Source organism: Sciurus vulgaris (genome assembly GCF_902686455.1).
Source record: "Sciurus vulgaris genome assembly, chromosome: 11".
In the NCBI taxonomy this organism is placed as follows: Eukaryota; Metazoa; Chordata; class Mammalia; order Rodentia; family Sciuridae; genus Sciurus; species Sciurus vulgaris.
In genome coordinates this window covers 26,999,815-27,021,287 of record NC_136472.1, presented here as the reverse complement: position 1 = coordinate 27,021,287, position 21,473 = coordinate 26,999,815, and the positions used below count along the sequence as shown (strand labels likewise).

Sequence of the window (21,473 nt, the reverse complement as noted above, 5' to 3'; positions counted from 1 at the left end):
GGATGACTACAATAAAAAAAGAAAGAAAGAAAGAAAGAAAGAAAGAAAGAAAGAAAGAAAGAAAGAAAGAAAGAAAGAAAGAAAGAAAAAAAGAAAGGAAGAAAGATAACCATTATTGGTGCTAATGTATAGAAAACAGAACTCTCACATATGGCTGCAGCAAAAGTAAAAATGATACAATCACTTTGGAAAACTGTTTTTCAGTTCCTCAAAAAGTTAAAGAGAGCCAGATGTGGTGGTGACTGCCTGTAATCCCAGTGGCTTGGGAGGCTAAGACAGGAGGATCAAGAGTTCAAAGACAGCCTCAGCAACAGCAAGGCACCAAGCAACTCAGTGAGACCCTGTTTCTAAATAAAATACAAAAAAGAGCGAGGGATGTGGCTCAGTGGTTGAGTGCCCAAGTTCAATCCCCGGTACCTGCCCTCACCCCTCAAAAAAGTTAGAGTTATCATATGATCCCTGCAATTCTATTTCTAGGTATATACCCAACAGAATTAAAAACTTGTGTTGACATAAAAATCTGAATGTAAATGTACAAATGAATGGGACAATAAAATAGAGTAAATCTACACAATGGAATGCTATTTGATAATAAGAAAAAAAAAAAACAAGAATAGTGCATGCTACAATATGGATGAACTTTGAAAACATTATACTAAGTGAAAGTCAGATAAAAGGTCATATACTGTATGATTACATTTATATGAAATATTCAGGAGAGGTAAATCCAGAGAGATCAAAAAAGATTAAGAGTTGCTAAGGGTTGATGGTTGCGGAGGATTAGAACGTGACTGCCATTGAGTACAAGGTTTCTTTTGGTGGTGATGAAACGATTCTAAAAGTAGAGTTGCAGTACTCTGTGAATATACTAAAAACAACTGCATTGATCTGAGTATAGTGGTGCATGCCTATAATCCCAGTGACTCAGGAGGCTAAGGCAGGGAGAGCATAAGTTTGAAGCTGGTCTCAGCAACTTAATGAGGCCCTAAGCAACTTGGTGAGACTCTGTCTCAAAATAAGAATTAAAAAAAAAAAAAATTAAAAAATTTTAAATAGTGTTAGGGATGTAACTCAGTGGGAAAGCACCCCAGGGGTTCAATTCCTAGTACTTAAAAACAAAAACAACCCTACTGTATTGTATATCTTAAAATAGTGAGTTTTATCCAGGTGTGGTGGCTCACACCTGTAATCTCAGGAACTTGGGAGGCTGAGGCAGGAGGATCATAAGTTTGAGGTCAGCCATAGCAATTAGTGAGGCCTTGAGCAACTGAGTGAGAACTTCCTAAAAACATTAGGAAGGCTTGGGGATGTAGCTCAGTAGTAGTGTCCTTGGGTTCAATCCCCAGTACCAAAATCATTCAATCTATCAAAACAGTGAGTTTTAAAGTTTCAGTAAAGTTATTAGATATATATACATAAAATTATCCCTTATGGATTTAACCAGGAGGGTTTGGTTTAAATCAGGTGTCTTCCTGTCACCTATCCAGATGCTATATAAAGAAGAATTTTAAAAGTGGCAGTATGAGGGAAAGATGGTAGGATGAGAATCTTTCAGAATATATTTAACCTTTGTGGCGATGGCTGGTGCGGCTGAGATGAAGTAACATAGGAAGGCTAAGGGGAACAGAGTGTTATATACAAACTGCCATTTATATAAGTTTCATCTCCATAGGATCAGGTAATAGAAATTATTTTAATAAAAGACATTAAATCTACAACTAAAAAATACCTGAAAATTTGTTTCTTTCCATCCAGGTTTCTTGGCCAGCATCCTCACTAATGCCTGGCATGGCATTTCAGTACGATCCATCAGTTCGACAGCCTTGAAATAAATAAAATAAGACAGTGAGAGTTTAAAGAGTTAAATATTAGTTCCAAAGGAAAGTTAAATACCAAAATCAAGTCCTGGTTACCTCTGAAGGAGGAAGGGGAATAGAAGTGGGTTATAGAGGGAGCTTACTTAACTTCTGTTATAATGCTTTTTAATGGGAAATAATGAGAGCATGGTACATGGTCATTATATGTATATCATTGAAACCACTTAATTTCACATTTTTTGAATTCCAAAATAATTTGCTCCAAGGAAAGTAATAGTAACAGTTTTCATATTTGCCTAATGTGTGGCAGAAATTGCTCATATGTATTTTCTCACTTAATTTTCCTAAAAATATAGTGTAGTAGGGTAGAAGTAGTTAAGTATTAAATTTCAAAGACATACAAATTTAGGTCTAAATACCACAAGTGGCAGATGGCGAAACTGGAAGGTTCCTGCCTCAAGTCCCACTGCTCTTTCAGTTATTCTACATCCCTCTCCTCATGAGAATCACAGTACATGCCAAAATGAGCCACAATGCACTTTTTAAACACAGGTTTTTGATAGTTTTTCCTACCAACTGGTAATGTCTATACCACCAAGAAATGATAACACAGTGGGTAAATACAGAAATGGATGAGTAATGGCTTAAGTGGAGAGATCTGTTTGCTTATAGAAGTTATTGAATGAAGATACTAAAAGATAAACAGCTATAAATAACAAAACAATCCCATCTCATTAGTTGACACTGTGAAACATTTGTTGGTTATAAAATACAATAATTTAGACTAATCCTTCAATTTCACTGTTTCCCCATTATCTAATTTTCTTTCACACTATACTTATCCCTGTGTATCTACCTTCTGGAACTCTTCCATACAAGCTAGCCTTTCCTTCCAGTTACTGCTGTCTAGTAGCTGTATACATGTAGGGGGAAGAACAGCTGAAGCTTTTTCTTCACATATTTCCATCTGTAAGATACAAAAATATGTCAAAATTAGGAACTGCTGAAGGAAACAGGTGGCAAGAATGTAAAAATACCCCAAACAAAATACTTAGAGAACACTGCCATAGATATGCTATTCTAGCTGAGAATCTTCAATATTTCTCAACCTTCCCAACTGTGAGGCACAGTGCATAATACTGACCGAGAGTTCAGGCTCCACAATTTCTTTGGTCTCCAGTCCCTTCTTGTTCTTGGTTCCAGTGTTCCCTGCACCTCCTGGTGCAGATGGTTTCCCCTTCTTAGGTGGTCCCCCAGTCTAAAGGCAATTTTAAAAAATTAAACCATTTGATTTAGAACAGTAGCTGATAAACTTTTTGGCTCATAAAACCCCTTGACAATTTGATTAAAATGAAAATTACCCAAAATAAATGCTTTTCATCTCAAAGAATTTAATTCAATTTACGGGCATATAGACTCCCTTCTGAAGACCATTCATGGGGATGGAGGGATAATCTGCACACTGCATATTAAGAACCTCTAATTCAAAATGAGTAATGAAATTCAAAATTGAAATGAGTAATGAAATTCAAAATGAGTAATGAAAATGATGGACTGGAATTGTACTGTATTTATAGATTAATTTGAGAATGACATCCTGATGTCTTTAAATGCCTTTACGTTCTTTCCTACAGGACAGTTTCTAAATTATAACATTTATACAACACTTAATCCCAAGGTGCCCCAACATCAGGAGAACATATTATTTCTCATAATAGATCTATGTAATTTGCAAAAGAACAAAGGGGTTGTCATGGGAAACCTTATTGTTCCACTTATATTGAAGATGAACTTCGTATAGAATCTTAATATTATTTTAGTAGTTTTTCTAGGTAACTTGCTTGACTTTTAAGTATATGATCATACAAGCTATAAAAAGAACAGTTTTCCCTCTCACTTCCTCTTATTAATACCTCTTAGTTAATAGTAAGTCACTATTACATAAAAAAGTACTAACAAACATTTCTTCTCACTTCAACAGGAATAGCTCCAGAATTTCACTATCATTAAGCATGATGCTTTGTTACTGCTATTTGTACATCTCTCTATGTATATGTGTGTATATGTATAGAGATCTATATAGATCTCTCTATACACACACACACACACACACACACACATATTTAATCATGTCAACATATCCATTGATTTCTATGTGGTTAAAATTTTTTTTATCAAACTCAGGCCCAGTGGCACATGCCTATAATCCCAGCAAACTGGGAGGCCAAGGCAGGAGGACTGCAAGTTCAAAGCCAGCCTTAGCAATTCAGTGAGGTCCTAAGCAACTTAGTGAGACCCTATCTCAAAATAAAATATATAAAGGGCTGAGAGAATGTAGTTCAGTGGTAAACTGCCCCTGGTTTAAATTCCCAGTACCCAAGAAAAGGCAACAGAATAACTAACCACCACAAAGACAACCCACATAATGGGAGAAAATACTTGAAAATCATAAATGTGAGAATTCCTAAAACAACTCAAGTCAAAATGGCTTTAGCAACTAAGGGAGATCTTGTCTCAAGATAAAATAAAAAGAGCTGGGGATGTAACTTAGTGGTAGAGAGCTTGACTAGCATGTGAGAAACCCTGGGTTCAATCCTCAGTACTGCCAAAAAAAAAAAAAATTAAGATAGTAAATTTTGTTATGTTTATTTTACCATAAAATATGTCTATATTTTTAAAGCACTTCTATAATTTTTATCTAAGGGTCAAACAGTCAAATATATTTTTGGAATATATGTCTTCATTAACAGATGCTCTGCTTTCTTTTCAATGGGGCCAATGAACTCATTTCTCAAATGAAGTCATACTGGAAGAATAATCATGAACCTAAGACTCAAACTCTACCTTACTAAAGTTTCATTTTTAAACCATCTATTAACCTTAGCAGTAGGTGCCTTTTTTAAGAGTCCTGGTTTGGGTGCTGAAATGTCCTTTGTGTCCTTGTCTCCTGCAGCCCCTGAAGCAGCAGTCCTTCCAGGCACAGGTTTGAATTCCTTCTTATCAGCTGCGAGTCCAGCTTTCTTACCATGTACTAATTCTACTTTTTCTGAACATTCTTTGATCTGGGAAATGAAAGTGAGATGAACATCATTTAGCCCAACTTTGAAACACAATGACCACATTATTATTTTAAATAATTTATTTCTAGACCACAACTATATTTAAGGATACAGAGAAAAATTTCCTTTTCAACAAAGATAAATCATTCAGATTTTCTTGACAGTAGACATATTGTATGTTTTACTTCTTTACAAATCAGAATTATAAAAAACTTATGATGGCCATAATTTTGATGGAAGACATTCACATTTAGAAAGGTAATCTTCTAGAATATTAGAAACAAATTTATCTCACAATGTTGTTTTCATCTTCTCTACATGTTGGTCACTCAGTTTTTGTTTGGTTATAATTTGAAATATAGTTAAAATATCACCATTATAGCCTAGGATAAAATTTAAATCCTTAGTAGTTATGCTTTCAAACTCCAAGACTAAATTACCAGTAGGGAATGAAATAAATTTCATGAATTGATTATCAGCAATTTTTTTCTTAATGAACAGAAAAGTTTAAATTGCAAACAAAAAATATCAGAAAACATTCCCCACAACTTGTTTCAATTATGCATGGGATGCATGTAATATTTCCTTCCTACTGTGAATGGTAATTAAAAAAAAATAGAGAAACCTGCATCAAAATGATATCAGTACTTTCTAATTTTCAAAAGACAAAATCACAATGCCAAAAGACAGGACTATTGTTCAATTTCATTATAATTCATTATTAACCTACCTTATCAAGTTTGAGTTTGTCAACATCAGCTAAGAATGGGTTTACTGCTTTCTCACCAACCACCTTCAAAGCAGTACCCAGTGCTTCAAATGCAGCATCTCTGACTTCAGGAGCAGAATCATTGATGTGCTATACTCGTGATTTAAGCAAAATGATCTTTAATACAAAGTACTTTAGGCATTATTACTTAGGGAATTTTAATTCAGGTTTGAAGTTCTTGGATAAAAATTACATCTTTTGCTGAGTAAGAGTTACTCTTTCAAATTCTTTTTGGATTAATGCAAACTCTGGTTATCTATTTAGCAAGCAAGTGCTTCCTTTCCCCCTTATCGTGTGTCTAAAATTCCTCACTCTCAAATGATCTTCAAAATACTTCAGATTTGATGCCTATGCTTGGAAAAATCCAGTTTACACCAGTATGTAACCAAGTAAGAAACAAAATGTGTAGGAATTAGTAGAATAATAAAACTAGTGATTTCTTTGGAGAACAGGAATACAAATAGTTACCAGAATTTGGATTCAGTCTCAAAAAATGCATAGGGTCAGCTCTTCAAAAGGTCATTTATCTACACTATGAAAGTTTCTTGTTTAAAAAATTAGCTCAGAAATGCTTGTATGAAAAAGAAAAGATGTATAGCTATGTAAAAGCAATTATAATAATGTTCACTTCTGTGAGTGGCTTAATATATATACCTACTGATGGAACAACAACAATTATATAGTATTAAATCCATTTCAGATTAAAAAAGTCAAATAGTTACTGTACATAATTAGTAAGGAAAAAAAAAAAACTTGCCTAGGCATAAAATATCTCCCCAATTACAAAGACAGTCTATACCTTAAGTAGAGCAGCACAAAAGGGCTTTAGCAAGCTCTTTGGCAGGGTAGAGGCAGTGCAGTGACGGAAACTTCTTGCAATAAAAAGAGACGTCTGCTGCTTGATGGTTGGGTTTTTATTATCCATTACTGCTAAAATGTCCTCACTGATGTTCTGTAGTGTGGTCTTTGAAAGAATATTGGTCAATTAGCTTTTCTCAGTTGTGCAAAACAGTTAAAATAACATATTGATATAAAATTTAGATAAAACCACAAATTCATACTGTCAACTCACAGTAAGGAAGATTGCATCAATTGCCTCCTGCAGAGCTTGTACAACTTGAGGTTTCTTCTCTTTGAATTTTTCCAAAATGGTTGGCACAACCTGAAAAAGTGAAAAACAATAATTATAATTGGCAACAAAAACGAATGAAGTACAATACAATATATCATGACTGAACCAAAATTTTCAAAATTATGTCAAGTAAAAGCAGCATTCACAAATGACCTCATATTATATTATTCCATTTACATGACATGTCAAATCCATAGAGACAGGGAGTAGATTAGTCATAAACCAGGGTCCAGATGGAGAAAAGAGTGGGGAGTGGCTGCTAACAGGTACAGTGTTTTTTCTAGGAGTACTAAAAATGTTCTGAAATCAGCAGTGATAGTTATCTTATTATACTAAACCACTGAATTATGCACTTTAAAAGCACCAATTTTTATTTTATAGCATTTAAGTTATGCCTCAAAAAAACTATTATTAAAAACAATGAACTTGGCTTTATTAAAACAAACCAAAAAAAGTAAACATTTAAGTTGAATAAAAAGTAATTTTCTTTTTTAATTTTTTTTAGTTATAGATGGACACAATCCTTTATTTTATTTATTTACCTTTATGTGGTGCTGAGGATCACGTGCCTCAAATATGCTAGACAAGTGCTCCACCACTGAGGTACAACTGCAGCTCCTAATTTCCTTTCTTGAAGGGCACAATAATCTTACACTGGAACAATTAAGAGCTCACATTCTGTCCCACTGGCCCCGTACTTCTCAACCTATTTTCTGTCTCTATACCCTTTTTTACAATCATATAACCATTTCTATCAGTAACAGCTCTCATTTTACAAAATAAGTACCAGCTAGGAGGATTCAGGGTAAGGGAAGAGTTGGATAGATGCTGATACACCTTATTAAATTGGGGTATTGTCTGTTCCTTCGTTACACAAAAGAAAAAAGAAACAGTACCACAAATGATAGCAATTTGTTACCAGAATATCTTTGTCTTGGTTTAGATAGTAAAATTACCATTTTTATAATTTTAGTTTTATTGTCTAAACTATTATTAATTCATTAAACATACATATGCTGAGTGCCAGGCACTGGGTTAGCAGGGAAATAAAAAATCTTTTTAACTTTTAACGGGGTGCTTGGGATCAAATTCAGGGCCTTGTGCATGATAAGCATGTACCACTGAGCAACACCCCCAGCCCCAGAGGTTCCTTTTTTTTTTTCTTTTCAGTACTAGAGATTAGACCCAAGGGCCCTCTACCACTGAGTGACACCCCAGCACTTTTTATTTTGAGGTAGGGTCTCACCAAGTTGCCAAGGATGGCCTTGAACTTGTGATCCTCCTGGTTCAGCCTCCTGAATAGCTGGAATTACAGGCATGTGGCACCACACCTGCCAAAGATTTTTTTGTGTGTGTGTGTGGTACTGTGTATTAAACCTAAAGCCTCACACATGCTAGGCAAATGCTTTACCACTAAGCCACATGTATACCCACCCTATCAAAGATTTTTTAAAGGTTCAGAAAAATAGCAAAGTAAATGGTACCCACAAAAATTATTTTCAAGATTTCACAAAAATGACCACAGACCAAAAGGAGTAAGATTTCCTCAAGAAATATTAAAGGACTTTTTAATACTAGTTATAAGCTTAAAAAAAAAATAGACATTATAATGACTTCAAAGTTGAAGTTCACTGTCATAAATATCTCACAAAAGATAGCCTATAAAAAGCTAAAGGAAATATGGCACAAGCCTATAATCCCAGAAACTTAGGAGGTTGAGGCAGGAGGATTGAAAGTTTGAGGCTAGTCTTGGTAACTTAGTGAGATCCTGTCTCAAGACAAAATAAAAAATAAAAAGAGCCAGGGGCAGAGCTCAGTAATAGAGTGCCCCTGAATTTAATCCCTAGTATCTCAGAAAAAAAAAAGTCAAACACTAATATGTTTTGATATCATACAGTGTATCATATAGTTTTGAGAAAAAAAAACAAAACAAAAAAAACTCCAACCATAGAATGCTGAACAATAACATGGAACAAAGCCAGAATTAGAACTCAAACTGGAGGGTCTTAGTAATTAGTCCAAGATTATTTAGTAAATAAAAATGGATTTAAAAAAATTTTTTTAACCTTGAAAAGTTATTAATAAATAACACAAAACTGATCCAAAGTTAGTTAATATGTTGAGAGCATACATGTAGGTATAAATACTATATACATTTATAGATATAAATATTTGCTGCTATACAGATTCTTTTGATCCAAATTATTATTTATGAATATAAAGGATTTACAGACTGCTTTTAAAAAATTATTTATTCATTTATTTTTTTGAGATGGGGCTCTCACTATTCTGTCCAGGCTGGTCTCAAACTCCTGGGCTCAAGCAAAACTCTAGCCTCAGTCTCCTGAGTAGCTGAGAATATAGGCACATGCTACTGCATCTGGCATTAGATCTTTATTTTTATTTCCCTGGGAAGAAGTCAGTCATGGTTTATTTTTATGTAGTAGTATCTTCTTTTGTTAAGTTGTCTAAAATTATTTTTAATGTTATGAGTAAGCAAGCTCCAAATATCATAGCTCAAGTGAGGCTAAATAATAACTCCATAATATAAAAACTGACACATGATTAGGGACTATTATGGGACTCTTAAGTCAATCTAGGAAATCAAATAATCAAGTGACTAGGAGGTTAAACCCTACAGTTCAATTTTCAGAATGCTAAATCATTCTAGGTAATTCAGACCAGATTTAGAGTTAATTGACAGCTACCACAGTTAAAGAAAACATCTCAGCACATTTTATATATTAACTTCATTTAATGTTTTATATTACCTTTCCTACTCTTAACTTCATTCTGGTTCTGGTTATTATAAACTTTTTTTTGTGTTGGAGTATGTATGCTGGAGAACTCAGAGCTCTTCTACTGAGCTATACCCCCACCCCATGGTTATTATAAAAGTTCATATTGTTATATTATATATAGTTGCAAGAACAAAGCAAGATATAATAAATAAGTAATAATCTAATAAATCAACTCATATAAGTACTTCAGGTTAAGTGCCTGATTTTCCACATAAGCCTTATGAATTTAATAGCTATAACTACCATCTGTTGAAATTTGTGAGAAGTTACACTGAATAATAAAATTCAGTGAGAAACTTACTTTGCCCAGTGTATAATGATCTATGTCAAAAAGTTGGTTTAAAGCATAAAGCAAACTAGCTGGCCATTTTTGATAATTTTGTGGATTTATATATAAAAAGGAGTGTTAGGAAGGATGAATTGTATAAAGGAAAATGAGGGATGGGGAAGGGTAGGGAGGGGGTGGAAGGAAGGAAAAATAATAGAATGAGACAAACATCATTATCCTATGTACATGTATGATTATGCAAAGGGTGTGACCCTACTTCGTGTACAACCAGAGAAAGGAAAGTTGTACCACATTTATGTACAATGAATCAAAATTTTAAAAAAATAAATAAAAAGGAGTGTTACTTACATGTCCTGCATATTGTCCAAATTTCTTCCTTAGCCCAACAGCCAGGCCAGTAAGACATTTTGCTGCCAAAGCTACCAACATGACATTGGTGTCCTTTCCAACCACCTATAAAGGAGGAAAACAAAATAGTCACAGCCCTATAGAAAGGTGTTGAAGTACACTTTCAAAAGAACTCTAAAATTTATTATGCTAATGGAAGACAAATTTTACTTTCTACAAAAGAATAAAGTCTTTATTCATTTTTGATAACATGAATTTAGGAGCCTCCCTTCATTATGTTTACTCTCCTAAACTTCCAGTTCTACCACAGAACACAATGGCAGCACTGTAACTTGCAGGAGGTGACCCTGATAATGGCAGAGAAGCTACAGGTCTACTGACTTTGCTTTGAGACAGGAAAACCAAAAGAATGTTATCTCTGAAAGACACCATAGGGCAGCAGTTCTCTAACATTTATACCCGGGAAGCACCAGTGGAAACTGGTTAATGAGGACTCTACATTGCAAAAGCCTTTGCAATCATTCCTCTGAAGGAGCTTCTCGCCTTGCAGCTGCCATTTTGGTCACATAATGATCATCAAGTTTGTATTTAGGCTCTTAGCATTATTTATACTACTACCATCCCCCAAAGCTCACACCTCAGGAAAAAAATATTATTTTGGGTTACCAAAACAAACAAAACAATACATTCATTTGTGCACAAATATTACATGGCAAAAAATATATGAAACTCCCAATTTCCAATCATTACTTCATGATTTAGCACTCTGCACTAAAATTCACTGAACTCCTGGGGTCAAAGCAACAGAACTACTAGCAACAGCAAAAATAATAATTAATAATTATATCATAATAAAAAATAATGTTGATTCATTTAAAGCAGGAGTTACGCAAAGCAGTCCCAAACAAAACAAAACAAACAAACAAAAAAACCCATGTCAGAATCTCATTCCAAGAAATCCCAGTTCAATAAATATGGGATGGGATTTGGACATGAGGTGATTTTGTTATATGGTTCCAATTAAAAATTATCATTTCATCCCTTTCTTAGAATACACCTCCCTATCAACTATAAGAGTAGTAACCAGAGGGAGCTGAAATCCACATACTCATGATCCTAATGTAAAACACAGAATATATTGTGAATCTATTACAGTTCAAGATGGCAAAGTACTGAATGAACTTATAGGTAAATGACAGACCAGATACTCTACTATGATATCATTATCACATATCCCAGTTCGATTAAATAAGTTATTTTGAACTGGGAAATGGAAGTGGAGAACAGGGAGAAGTGTTTACTTCTAAGATGAATAATGTATGTGGCAGAGGGGACTGTATTTCACAGATGAGAATAACTCAGTGATTTGTTTTCTCAGTCACTTCTGTTTTGGATCAGGGAAAGGAAGATTTAGCTCATAATCTCAATGTAGTCTAAACAAAGAGAGATTTTCTATAATTAAAAGTGCTAGCCATGGGGTTGTGGCTGTAGCTTAGTAGAGCAATTGCCTAGCATGTGTGAGGCACTCACACATAAGAATAAATAAAATAAAAAAGTTTGGGTCCATTTACAATTAAAAAAAAAAAAAAAAAGTTCTAACCAGATGTGCTGGCATGCACTTATAGTGCCAGGTATTCTGAAGGTTGAGGTAGGAAAATCACTTGAGCTCATGCATTTAAGACCAGATTGGGGAGTATCAAGAACACAAGCAACCATAGGTGTTGGCGAGGATGTGGGGAAAAAGGTACACTCATACATTGCTGGTGGGACTGCAAATTAGTGCAGCCACTCTGGAAAGCAGTGTGGAGATTCCTTAGAAAACTTGGAATGGACCTACCATTTGACCCAGCTATCCCACTCCTCGGCCTATACCCAAAGGACTTAAAATCAGCATACTACAGAGATACAGCCACATCAATGTTCATAGTGGCTCAATTCACAATAGGCAGACTATGGAACCAACCTAGATGCCCTTCAATTGATGAATGGATAAAGAAACTGTGGTATATATATACAATGGAATATTACTCAGCTATAAAGAATAATAAAATTATGGCATTTGCAGGCAAATGGATGAACTCGGAGAATATCATGTTAAGTGAGATAAGCCAATCTCAAAAATCCAACAGAGGAATGTTCTCACTGATAAGTGGATGATGGCACTTAATGGGGGGTGGGAGTGGGACAAGAATAGAGGAAGGAGGGACTGTATAGAGGGGAAAAGAGAGGTGGGAGGGGTGGGGGGGAAGGAAAAAAAATAATGGAATGAATCAAACATCATTACTCTATGTAAATTTATGAATATGCAAATGGTATGCTCTTACTCCATGTACAAACAGAAACAACATGTATCCCATTTGTTTACAATAAAAATAAATTAAAAAAAAAAAAAAAAAAAAAAAAAAGACCAGATTGGGCAACACAATGATTTGCAGGAGGAGAGGAGAGAAGGGACAGGGGCAAGAGAAGAGAGGAGAGGAGAAAAGAAAAAAGAAAAGTGCTGTAACTTCTCTTATAATCTGGGCCTACAATGTTAAAATGCAGTGTGCTTTTATGTAATTATCAGTTTGTATTTATATTTAACTAGTAATCTAGGCTAGTAATTAGTATCAGTCAAAACAAATGTTGTTGGGGCTGTAGTTGGAGCTCAGTAGTAGAGTGCCAGCCTAGCACATGTGAGGCACTGGGTTTGATCCTCAGCACCACATAAATATAAAGTAAAGGCATTGTGTCCATATATAACTAAAAGAAAAAAATATATATGTAATATATATCTATTAAAAATATGCTGTTGGCAGAGGGAAAAATATCAGTGAAACATTATAAATTACTGTGTTCAGAAAACTATGATGAATAAAACCATTAACTAGGGGAGGGGAATACAAAGATAAAGTGACAAAAGATTAATACCACACAGAAAGTTTGAAGATGAGGCTGGATGCAGTAGCCTATGCCTGTCATCCCAGCTATTCAGGAGGCTGAGGCAAGAGGAATGCAAGTCCAAGACCAGCTCTACACAACTTAGAGAGAGCATCTCAATTAAAAAAAGAAAAAGAAAAAAAGAAAGAAAAGCTAGACACAGTGGCACACACCTGTAATCCCAGAGGCTCAGGAGGTCCTAAGCAACTCAGTGAAACTCTATCTCTAAATAAAATACAAAAAAGGCAAGGGATGTGGCTCAGTGTTTTGAGTGCCCTTGGGTTCAAACCCCAGTACCAAGAAAAAAAAAAAAAAAAAAAAAAAAACAGCTGGGACTGTAGTGGTAGAGCTCTTGCACAGCAAACTTGAAAGTTTGAGGTCCTGGGTTCAATCCCTCGTATCACAGGGGAAGAAAAGTCTAGAGATTACATAAAAAAACACTGTGGAAAACCCAAACTTCATCTGAAAATATTATATATACACAAACATATGTGTATTCATTTATTTATTTAATATATACACTATTATCAACTATTATCCACAGGGAATTGTCAGAGTCAAAAAAATTATGAGAAGGATATCTTATAAATGAAAGTATTATGACTGTAAGAATAGGAATATGCTAAACTGAGGTGACAACAAGAAAGAAGACAGTTTAAGAAATAATTTCAGGAATCCGTATATAAGGAATCTCAAAATGAGTGATTTTTACTATTTGTAATAATAATAAAAAATAAGAGGATTGGGGGTATAGCTCATTGTTAGAGCACTTGCCTAGCATGTGTGAGGCACTGGGTTCAATCCTCAGTACTGGAAAAATAAAGGCAGGGAGGGAGGGAGGGAGGGAGGGAGAGAGGGAGAGAGAGAGAGAGAGAGAGAGAGAGAGAGAGAGAGAGAGAGAGAGAGAGAAAGAGAGAGGGAGAGGGAGAGAGGGAGAGGGAGGATTAATGGGATTACTTGATTTAACAAAAAGGAGAGAAAAGACTCAATGGAGGAAAAAGGAATGGGGTCTGAATCCTGTTCTTTAACATCATTTTCTTTCTTCCATTTTACCATTTCCCCATTTTGATACATCATTGTGAAGTCAACATAATATAGAGATGAAGTCTGTATATTTATGTGTGTACATAAGTAAAATAAAAAATGAAAATTAAAACATGTTTCAGAAAAATTCATACAACTAAAACTAATTTCTCAGTATTTTAAATATTTCACTAAGTTGTTTTTACAATTTTGATCCCCATCCACTGCATCATCTGAAGAGGAAAAGATGCTACCTAGATCTCTCAGAATCTATTGTCTGTGTCCAATTAAATAAAATCATGGCCTGGAAGCATAGCTCAGTGGTATGGCACATGCTTAGCATACTTGAAGCCTTGCGTTTGATCCACAGCACTACCAAAAAAACAAAAACAGAAACCAATCAATCCTCCTCTGTTTATAATACAGTGAGAGATTTACATTTACAATGGCAACAGAAATCACAGACATCTTTATATGAAAAGCTAATATTCAGCCAGACAGTGGCACACAGAGGCTTGGAAAGCTGAGGCAGGAGGATTACAAGTTCAAAGCCAGCCTCAGTAACTTAGTGAGACCCTATCTCAAAATAAAATGCAAAAAAGGACTGGGGATGTGGCTCAGTGGTTAAGTGCCTGTGGGTTCAATGACTGGTACAAAAAAAAAAAAAAAAGAAAGAAAGAAAAAGACAAGGTAATATTCCAAGAAATCCATGTAGAGAACATCAATTACTATTAATGGAGAAATAAAAAGTTTTTGTTTGGCACATTTGAGAAATCAGTAACAGAGTATTAAGATTCCTGACCAAAATTACATGCTGAAGACTTTATAAGTATTATGAAACTCTCTTCACAAGCAACAAGAATCTCATTTCCCCTTTCTCAGTACCTAGCATTTCCAGCAACCTACACAACGCCAAAGGAGTATTTTCTAAAAATGATTCTTTCATAGTACCTATTTATATAATTGATCGCATATCTCTTCACTATGTTTGCCATGCTGATGACAGAATACAGTGTGGTATCATTTGCTATCTAACAAAAAACAGTTTATTTAATATCTATACAATGAAATACAGGCTAATTTAAATAGCTCATTCCAAAGAATTATAAAACTATATTTTTGTTTTTAGATCAGGAAGACCCTCTTTCCTAATTTTTGTAGAGGCTATCAAATAGCATCTGAAAGTCAAAGTGATAATAAACAAACGGACAACCAAACCCTCCAAACTAACCAAGGACAATTTTTTAAATCCTTAAAAAACATATGTCTATAACCCAAATATCATCAATAGTGTTCCTTAAGTGGCAATGTATTTGTGATTAAAAAAAAAAAAAAATTACTGAATCACTGATGAAGGGAAATTCAATGGCCTGGGCTGTTAGGATAACTATGCTGAAACTCCTCACATTTACCTTCTTTAATGCTTTTACTAAATCTGCGTAATCGCCCGCTTCCAATTTGGGGTTTTTCACTAGTACTTCTACAGCCTCCAGGGCTTCTTTTCTCTCTTGCCATTTTTTTGCTTCCTGTAAGACACAAATGAGTCACTTGTAAGATAGCAGAATGAAAGCCTAGTTTTTGTACTCTACTAATTCAAAAACATAACTTTTTGTTTTTTAGAAACTTTCTGTAAAGTTAAAAAACAAAATTGCAAAACTGCAACCAATCATAGTATTTTGTTCATACAATTTTTGTGCACATATAAAATGTATTTTCATAAGATTTCATGACCCTAAAGTAATGTAAGTAAACACAATGTCATACTTTTCCATCTCATTTTCTAAGTAAATGGTAGTAAACAGGTATCAAACAGAAAATATCAGAAAAAGCATTTCTAGTTCATCTTATAGTGGCACAATTACAAGAAAGGAAATTTTATTTTGACAGCTTTAAAAAGACCAGAAAAGAATAATCACATAACCAGCAACCAAAACTCTACTAACTTTGGAAGTCAGTTTTCTGATTGTGAGTATAATTCTACTCTTTGGTTGTTTTTTTTTTAAAAAAAAAAAAAATTTTTTTTTTGTTGTAGATGGACAAAATACCTTTATTTTATTTATTTATATATTTTATGTGGTGCTGAGGATCAAATTCAGGACCTTGCACGTGCTAGGTAAGCACTCTACCACAGAGCCGCAACCCAGCCCCTAATCCTTGTTTTATGGTTATAAAGTAGAATATGTTTCATTCAAGATCAAATAATCATTCAATAGTTTGAACACCCACTATATAAAAAACAGGAAATACAAAGATAATAAACTTGATACCCTGGAGATTATAGTTTAATTCAATTTATCAAATGTTTGTTAAGTCAGAAGTTACTCAAGGAACTGATAGCAGAGCCAGAAACGTCTTCAATAAATAACTACAAGGTCATAACTGGTAGGAAGAGGAAGTACAGATTGTTTTGTTATAGAGCCAGAGAAATTAACTTAGTTGAGGCAGTTAGGACCTGCCTGCAAAAAGTGATGCTTAGGACTGGGATTGTGACTCAGTGGTGGAGTGCTTGCCTGGCATGTGTGAGGCCCTGGGTTCGATCCTCAGCACCACATGTAAATAAATAAGTAAATAAATAAAATAGAGGTTCATTGACAACTAGAAAAAATATTTTTAAAAAGGTGAGACTTAAAAGATGAAGAGATATTATTTGGAGAATGTTGGGAGAGGAATGTTGTTGGTAGAAAAAACTGCACATGTTAATACCCAGAGTTTTTAAAAAAAAAAAAAAAAAGTGACACTTTTGCTATTGGGAGATGCCCAGCATGGCTAAAACAGGAGAGAGAGAATAATCAGAGATGTGGGTGGAAGGTAAATAGGCCTTTGATGGTGCCACAGATGGTCTCAATGGTCACAGAATGATTTCTAAGACATTTTTTTTTAAGATCAGTGGAAGTCACTGAAGAGTTTTAATCAGATTTTAGTATGGTAAGGTTTACATTTTATAAAATGGTATACCTCTAATTACACTGTGAAATATGATGGGAAGAGGGAAAAATAGATGGTGGTAATTGGCATAGGACTATTTTTTTCAATTGGACACGAGTTAGCAATGTCTGGAGACATTTTTAATTGTTCTTATTTGAGGGAATGGTACTACTCATATTTGGTGGATAAATGCCACAGATGCTGTCAAATATCCTACAATGCACAAGAAGCTCTACCAAAACAGAGCTATGTGAAAAAAAAAAAAGTCAACGGTGCCAAGGTCAAGAAACCTGAGTTAATGTAGCGGCATTGGGGATGAAAAAAAAAGGGGATAAATTTTTGGCAAAATATGGAAGAAAAAGTGCCACAATATTTGTATGTGCAAAGTAGTATAGGAGCAAAGAAAGCAACTAACTCACTCTGCTAAGGAAGATATGATCTGTAGGGGCATATACCAGAAGAGGGCTCAGCAGAACATTTTCTAACTCTATCCAAGTAATTATTTAAAATGAAATAAATGAAAGAAATATAGTCATTACTTACAATTTTGTCATAAAAGTCTTTGGGAAGTTTGGAAAGGATCTCTACTGCTTCCAAAAGCTCATAAGCATCTATCTGAGGCACTTCATCACCATCATCACCACCTTTGAGGAAGAAAAACAAAACAAAACAAACCTTAAAAACATAAAGAAAGGTTTTACTTCAGTTCCCAGTCTTTTTACATTCCCTGAAGAAATCTTAATATGGAAGGGAAAAGAGTTATTAGTGCCACATGAAACTTAAATTTTATTAAAGGAAGTTCTTCAAAATATGCCTAGTAACACTCTTGTGGAAGTGGCAGTTCCTACTGATTTTTAAAGAAACTGGAGTTTAAAATTAGCTTACCTCCCTCAGCATCTCCACCAGCAGATTGTTGCTGTTCCAATTTAGCTTCTAGTTCTTGTTGAGAACGTAGAAACCGAGTTGGTTTGGGAGCACCTGTTGGCAGTTTGACCCATTCTTCTTCTAGTTCTTTCAACTGCAAATATCATAAAATATTTTTTAAATCTTATCCATATTCTGCCATTAAAGAATATGCTTAATACTTATATTCACTGCTATATTGGGATTCAATTTCTTATTTATGTGTTTTAATAAGGCAAACAAAAAAAGGTAAATTTAAATTGTATATATTTTGTTGCTTAAGTCAAAACAAATTATATTTACTACACTGAGGAGTTATGGCTCAAGCACTAATGAAGGATAAAATCCACATTTTAAGACAATTTCATTAGTTCATGAATTCAGATTATATTCTGTCAGAAAAGTCTTCAAAATTAATTTTAAGAAAAGGCCAGATATAATGTGTTTTACCAAAATAGATATAATATGTTTTACCAAGTCCTCCTACCTGATAGAAATATAAAGGGATCTTTTAAACAGTTACAGATTTAACATAGTATACAGAAATTAAGAATGGAGTTGGGGGTTGTAGCTCAGTGGTAGAGTGCTTGGAGACAGAGAGAGAAAGAGAAAGGGAGAGAAAAAAAAAAAAGAACAATAATTATGTGTAAGGATAGAAAAGTAAAGAATACCAACAATGACAGAAAGGGAATATTTTCATATGAACCTTCCGCAAAGGTAAGCAGAGAACTTTGTGCCTCACCTGAACAGAGTTTATATTTTGTAATGGGGGTCTCAGAGCATCCCGAATCCATCTATAAATCTCCACAGCAATTAGTTTGGCTTCATCTCGAACAGCCTTTTCTCGAGATTCAAAGAGTTTTGGCAATACTTTGATAATTGGCTTAAGCAAGATGATTTTGGAACCAAATTCGCTAGAAGTAAAAAATTGGGGGAAAAATCATCAACACATATGTACTTGGATTGGTACACATGCATAGTTTCATACCATTTATTAAGAGTTATATAGGTTGAACTTTTTTTTAAGGCAGAAAAGAAAAAAAGGAACGCATAACAATGTATGTATTTGGGTGTCATTCTTCCAAGAGTATTATTTAATGCCTAGGGCCAAAATAATATTATCATTTTAAAATTAACTTTCTGGGTAGCCAGACTAGGAATAATTCAAACCTATAAAGGACAAAAACATGTAGTATTTTAAATATATAAAAAAATTTCTGAAAATATAAGCAAGTTAGCTAATATATATTTAGATGAGTAAAATCTACCTTAAGGAAACTTTTAATATTCTTATAATTAAGATGATTCACTCAACCAGACAGATCACAAATCCTGGCAGTGAGTTTCATTCCTGACTTTGTAAGTATCATTCCAGAAATGCAGGTATCATAAATCTCTTTGCTTCTGTTTTCCATGGGGAAAATAGTTGCAATCTGACTTCATATAAAAATGTACCATATTTAGAATTCAGTAGGGGTGCACACTTATAATCCCAGTAACTCAAAAGGCTGATGCAGGAGGATACTATGTTCGAGGCTGGCCTGGGCAATTTAGTGGGATCTTGTCCCAAAATAAAATAAAAAGGGATAGGGATATAGTTCAGTGGGTTCAATTCCTGGTAGCAACCCCTACCTCAAAAAGGAAGATAGTATATTTAACCTTATGTATCTATCACATGCTATATTTTTAAGTTCCCAACTGGTCAATTTTAGTTTTCTGAAATCACTGCTAACATTTCTGAACAATAAATTCTGGAGGAAGGATTTTGTTAGGAAAGAAATATGAACTTCTGAATTAGTAGTGCAGCCTAAATATATTGATTAATATGTATAAATAGCTTTCATTTGCACAAATTTAACAAAATTGTTCAGTAATAGCTATTGGCATACTCCAACAGATTAAAGAAGAATGTGAAAATACTTTCCCCAGAAAGTGATTTTTAATAAAATTCCTGGCTATGTTATGAAATCACAGATTAAAATAAATTAGTTGGCCCTTAACACACTTAAGGTCTCCTTTAAAATGCCCTTTCTATTATTAGAAAAGAACACTTAACTTGGCTCAGTTGATCTTAAGACTAAAGAAAAAAATTAAAAATTATGGTGATCTTAAACCATTCCATTTTGGGTTATTTAAGATGATGCCTGAAGAACCTAATATTTGAGATCTCTTAAATCTTCCTTTAAACAATAGAAAGGGGGATTCTTCCTTTATATTACTACTGTTTTATCTCATTCTTTTTTGTTTCTCTATTGTAGCCTACTTCTGAAAAAATAGAAACTACTTCTGAAAAACAGAAACAAACAGATGGAGCAAATCCATATAGAATATAGTTACTGTAACAAAACCAAACCTAATTTTGATACTAAAAACATTACTATAGAAAAAAATGAAAGGTTTTAAAGTCTGTTAGGGAGGAAAGAATGTTTCTGGTCTTCTGTAGCTATTGCTAACAAAGACAACTTTAGGAGACTTTGGAACCCCCAGGTTGGCTTCAAGGTTTTTCAAGATCACAGAGAGCAACCTAGTTCCACTATAGATTCTGAAATGTTTTAGAACAAATAAAGAACTACACCAGGATGGACTCAATAACAAAATCAATGATGAAGACAGAGCTACAGCTAGAGCTAGAGCTCAGTGATAAAACTCTCATTTAGTATGAGTGAGACCCTGGGTAAGAGCTCCAGTATTAAAACTACTACTGCTACTGTTCCTGCTACTACTACTACTAAGAGGAGGAGGAAGATGATGATCCAAGAAGATAGCAACTTGTTCTTTCCCTACTCTTATTCTCCCAGTCAGTTTAAAGATGAAATAACTAGAGTATATGATATTCTACACTAAAAACTTCTAATTTAAAGGTGGAAGATAAAAGTATAGTACATTTTTTATTTCATTAAATAAAATTTCATTGTGCTACTGATACAAGCACAATTCTGATACCTGTTAATTTGCTAAATTTCTATAAGATAGGATAAATATGTTATTTGATTCTTGTGAAACATATACCTACTCTACCATAATGAATTAGAAATAAGGAAACCTTTATCACACAAGAATCTAGGTGAAGTAAAATTTTTACAAAACACAATAAATCAAGCAAAAGACAATAGAAAAGTTTAAAATATAAATCAAAATTAGTTTAACAACATTAAAGAATGACGATTTCACTGTTTTAGAAGGACTGCCAACTCAGAACAAACTACTGATTCGTCTAAGTCAGAGTTTCATAGCAAATTACAGTCACTTGTTCCTGAAGGAAGATGCCATTCATGAAAAGCTTCAAACCAAACAAGAAATTCTAGGGTTGAAAATGACTTAGGTAAAAGTTATTTTCTATTTGCTGTTGCTGTGCTTCAGTTTAAAAGCATATAGTCATTTGCTTCTACTTTATCAAAAAGGCATTTAAATCAAGATTTGCTATAGTCAACAGTTTCATAGCCAACATTTCAAAGTACATAAATCTGTATTTGAGGACAAGAAAAGAA

General features: G+C 34.1%; 1 protein-coding gene across 1 annotated transcript in view; it reads right to left on the bottom strand.

Moving 5' to 3' along the window:
* Positions 1 to 21,473, bottom strand: part of CKAP5 (cytoskeleton associated protein 5) — a 96,590-nt gene that overhangs the window by 40,146 nt on the left and 34,971 nt on the right. The window contains exons 5-16 of the mRNA XM_079102048.1: positions 18,728 to 18,899; positions 17,968 to 18,100; positions 17,626 to 17,726; positions 15,570 to 15,683; positions 10,216 to 10,320; positions 6,718 to 6,807; positions 6,445 to 6,609; positions 5,607 to 5,735; positions 4,697 to 4,879; positions 2,962 to 3,075; positions 2,674 to 2,784; positions 1,730 to 1,822 (exon numbers count right to left, since the gene is read on the bottom strand). Of these exons, the coding sequence (XP_078958174.1) occupies positions 1,730 to 1,822; positions 2,674 to 2,784; positions 2,962 to 3,075; positions 4,697 to 4,879; positions 5,607 to 5,735; positions 6,445 to 6,609; positions 6,718 to 6,807; positions 10,216 to 10,320; positions 15,570 to 15,683; positions 17,626 to 17,726; positions 17,968 to 18,100; positions 18,728 to 18,899 (1,510 nt within the window). The remainder of the gene's footprint in view (positions 1 to 1,729; positions 1,823 to 2,673; positions 2,785 to 2,961; positions 3,076 to 4,696; positions 4,880 to 5,606; positions 5,736 to 6,444; positions 6,610 to 6,717; positions 6,808 to 10,215; positions 10,321 to 15,569; positions 15,684 to 17,625; positions 17,727 to 17,967; positions 18,101 to 18,727; positions 18,900 to 21,473) is intronic.